General features: G+C 34.9%; 1 protein-coding gene across 1 annotated transcript; it reads right to left on the bottom strand.

Moving 5' to 3' along the window:
- Nucleotides 1–2148: 2148 nt before the first annotated feature.
- Nucleotides 2149–3102, bottom strand: LOC126061668 (olfactory receptor 5K4-like). Its single transcript, XM_049858377.1, is given in 1 exon segment — nucleotides 2149–3102. A coding segment is annotated over 1 exon segment (954 nt).
- Between the last annotated feature and the right edge of the window lie 970 nt (nucleotides 3103–4072).

The raw sequence follows: 4072 nt of genomic DNA, 5'->3' as shown, positions 1-4072 counted from the left end.
TACAGATTGAATTAGTATGATGAAAGGATAGAAACTTGACGCGCATCTTTCCTGATATTAAATCATGCAGTATTCCTTTGTTCCGTTCATATGACTGCCTCTTAGTCTATGTACAGGTTCCATATTAGCACAATTAAGTGTTCTAGAATTCCCATTCTTCCCAATGTTATCCCTAATTCGTTAAGATTCACCCAGTCAAAAGCCTTTGCGTAGTCAATACAACACAAGTGAACATCTTTCTGGTATTCTCTGTTTTCAGCCATGTTCCATCTGACATCAACAATGGTATCCCTCTTCCATATCCTCTTTTGAAACCAGCTTGAATTTCTGGCAGTTGCTGCAAACATTTTTGAATTACCTTCAGCAAAATTTTACTCGTGTGTGATATTAAAGATATTGTTCAATAATGCCCACATTCTTTGGATCACCTTTCTTTGGAATGGGCACAAACATAGATCTCTTCTAGTCGGTTGGCCAAATTTCTTGGCATAGATGACTGAGTACTTCTAGCACTTCCCTAGTAGTATATAAGGGTAGAAATTGGGCCTGTTTTATTTTATGCTGTGCAGGTCAGTTAGGCTAGAAATAGACCTCATATGTGCTTGTATGGAGCCCTGGTGGCACACTAAAGTGTTCTTCTGCTAACCAAAAGGTCAGCATTTCTAACCCATCAGGTGCTCCTTGGAAACCCTATGGGGCAGTTCTACTCTGTCCTGTAGGGTCGCTGTGAGTTGGAATCCACTTGACGGCATTGGGACTGGTTTTCGGTTTATGTGCACGTACATGTGAGTGTACACATGTAAAAAGACGGCATGTGAAATTGGTGAGTAAGGGAAGAACTAGTTAAGAAATGCTTCTGGAGCTACTTGTTATCTATTATAAATCAAATTTTAATTTTTACTTCACAACATTTAAAAATAAATTCCAGCTGAATGAAAATGGTATGTATAAAAATTACTGCTATAAAAAAAAGGGAATACAAATTATGTTTATAAAATAATCTCTGAATGAAGGGGGCATATAAATTTCAACATAAATGGAAAAGATAAACAGTTAACTCATTGACATAGAACCATTTTTTAAACGAACATATCTTTCTTCATTGATTTATAGTGCACTTCTCATTTTCTGGAAACCCTGGTGGCGTAGTGGTTAAGTGCTATAACTGCAAACCAGAAGGTTGTCAGTTCAAATCCACGAGGTGCTCCCTGGAAACTCAATGAGGCGGTTCTGCTCTGTCTTATAGGGTGACTATGAGTTGGAATGACTCAATGGCAATTTTTTTTTTAATGCAGAAATTTACTTTTGAATTATATGATCTGTTCGATTGATCCATCTATTGATTCTTGATCTAAAAGTTAACGGTTTTAAATATTAGAGCTTCATCATATATTTTAATATTTAATACACAAAGTATTTGCTTTATTGCTTTTTTTTTTTTTTTAGGAATTCTAGAAAATTGTAGCATGACTTTTTCTGGTTCCCAAAGAAGTCCTCCTTTAATATTTATTCAAACTAAGATCTGTGGACTATTTTGTAAGACACAGGTTAAAAAAAAAGAAAGAAAAGGTACATCCTCAATTCATGCCATGTGCTAAATAAGTTTCGGGAAGTATTAAGAGTCAAAAGTAAATTTAAACTATCAGAAAAGAAGAGAAAGGCAGAAAGAAAGAGGAGGAGACAATGAAGAAGAAAAAGAGAAAAAGAAATGTTAGTTAATATCAGACCTCAGATTAAGGAAAGAAATTCTAAACAAATAAGCATAAAATAAACCACCTAAGAAAAAAACAATAAATGTGATTATATCACATTAAAATGTTTATCAAATATAAATATCACAAACAAATATCAAAAGACTATCAACACACTGAGAAACTATTTGCCACTAATAGTCACACCATTTTAATATCTTCTCTATCTGCAGTGGTACAAATAAATGAGGAAAAAATTGGCAAAACCAAGGAAAAATGAACAGTCCATAGAAGAAATGAAAATGGCCAATAAACATATAAAATATTGGATTAAGGTCTGGCAGAATGGAAATTCCAGTCATTCACATCTTAACAAACACAGCCTAATGGCTTAGAGATTAATATTTTTTATAAAACATATTTTTCTTTTTTAATGGAAGATTTTAGTAAATTAACATCAATTTGTTGTAGAGGATAAAGTTTGTTTAAGAATATTATAGTTCCTCCTGATTTTTTTTAAAGCATTTATCACCTCCTTATTTCTCAGACTGTAAATAAAAGGATTTAGTAAAGGAATTACTATTGTATAAAAAATTGCCACTGGTATATCTTTATCCCCTTCTTCAAATGGTCAAATATACATGAGAAGACAAATGTAGAATATTGAGACAGAGAGAAAGTGAGATGCACAGGTAGAAAAGGCTTTACCTCTCCCCTCTTTGGGTTTAGTTCTGAAAATGGTGAAAAGGATGCAGAGATAAGAGATGAAGACAGTGGCAATGGTGAAGACTTGAATAGACATTGAAAAAATATATATCATTAGTTCATTAATAAATGGGTCAGTACAGGATAGTCTGTACAATGGCAAAATATCACAAAAAAAGTGATCAATTTGATTAGACCTGCAGAAGGTTAACCTTAATAGAAGCACAACATGAATCATGGAATGCAGGTTACTAGCTATGAAGGACCCTATGGTCATATGAATGCAGAGTTTCTTCGACATCATGGTGTGGTACTGCAAAGGGCTACATATTGCCACATAGCGATCATAGGCCATTGCTGCCAGGAGAAAGCAGTCCGCAGTTTCAGCAAGACAGAGAAAATAAAATTGTGCCATGCATTCATACAGGGAAATCATTCTGTCCTCAGAAAAGAAGTTTTCTAATATCTTGGGGGTAATGGCACAGGAACAGCAGGAATCCATCAGAGCCAGGTTGCCCAGAAAGATGTACATGGGTGTGTGGAGACGGCGCTCCATGAAAATCAACACCACCAAACCAAGATTCCCCACCATGGTGATCAGATAAATAGCAAAGAACCCCACAAACAGAACGGCCTTCAGGTCTGGGTGATCCGTAAATCCTTTGAGGATAAACTCAGTTGTCAAGGAGCAATTCTCTTTAGCCATTCCTGACGTTTCTGTTGAGACAAAAACTGTGGAGAAATCAGGTTCTAAATTAGAGCGCCTACTTTCCTGTATAATTTCCCTAGGCACAAAAAGAAAACCTCCTCTTAAATCATCCTGTGCTGTGTCCTGAAAGCCAGCACATACACAACAGGCTAAGTCATGTAAGAAGAAAAATATCACAGAATCTGTATGCAGGGATTGTCTGGAATGCTCTAGGTGGAAATCTGCCTGAATTATCCCGCGTTAGTATACAAATTCATGGTCAGTATAAATAATTTGGCATTTTCAAAAGTAAAAGACAATTTTCTTACAGTATTTTTTTCTTAAAGAAAAAAGTTTTAAGCACTATCCTAGTGGGATCAATGTTTGGAAATAATTGTTCTTTAAACATTTTACATGTTATTATTTGAGAACTCTCCATATCACAGTGAGTTTGATAAATGGTTTCCCTATCTTAATACCCCTTCACAGATAAGGTCACCAAGGGATGTGTAAAAGAAATATTTGTTCATCCTTCAAGCCAGGGTAAGAATATAGAACATCTTAAATTTTATTAATAAGTTAATTCGGATATAATCTTTATATTTATCTCAACACACTTTGGATCCTACTCCTATCACACTATAACAAATCACCCCAAAAGTTATTACTCTTAATGATCCATTTATCCTAATATTTCTTCTCTCTTATTGTAAGTATCATATCTAATGTTATCAGGTTTGGTAATCAAGTCTTCTTTCCCAGTGTTCATACTCTTCATGAGAAATATCTTTCTGGTACCCTCTTCAACATCTATAGATACTATTGTCCTCATTTTTGGTGAATTCTTTGAAGGTTCTCCATTTGTTCAGTTATGGAAGTTTACACACTGATAAAAGACTTCTAATTCATTATGCCATAGTGGTTAAGACTCATGGCTGCTAACTAAAATGTCGGCAGTTTGAATCTACCAGGCACTCCTTGGAAACTC

This window comes from Elephas maximus, chromosome 18, assembly GCF_024166365.1.
Source record: "Elephas maximus indicus isolate mEleMax1 chromosome 18, mEleMax1 primary haplotype, whole genome shotgun sequence".
Classification (NCBI taxonomy): domain Eukaryota; kingdom Metazoa; phylum Chordata; class Mammalia; order Proboscidea; family Elephantidae; genus Elephas; species Elephas maximus.
The sequence above is the reverse complement of the archived record's forward strand: the minus strand, read 5'-3'. Positions and strand labels throughout refer to the sequence as shown.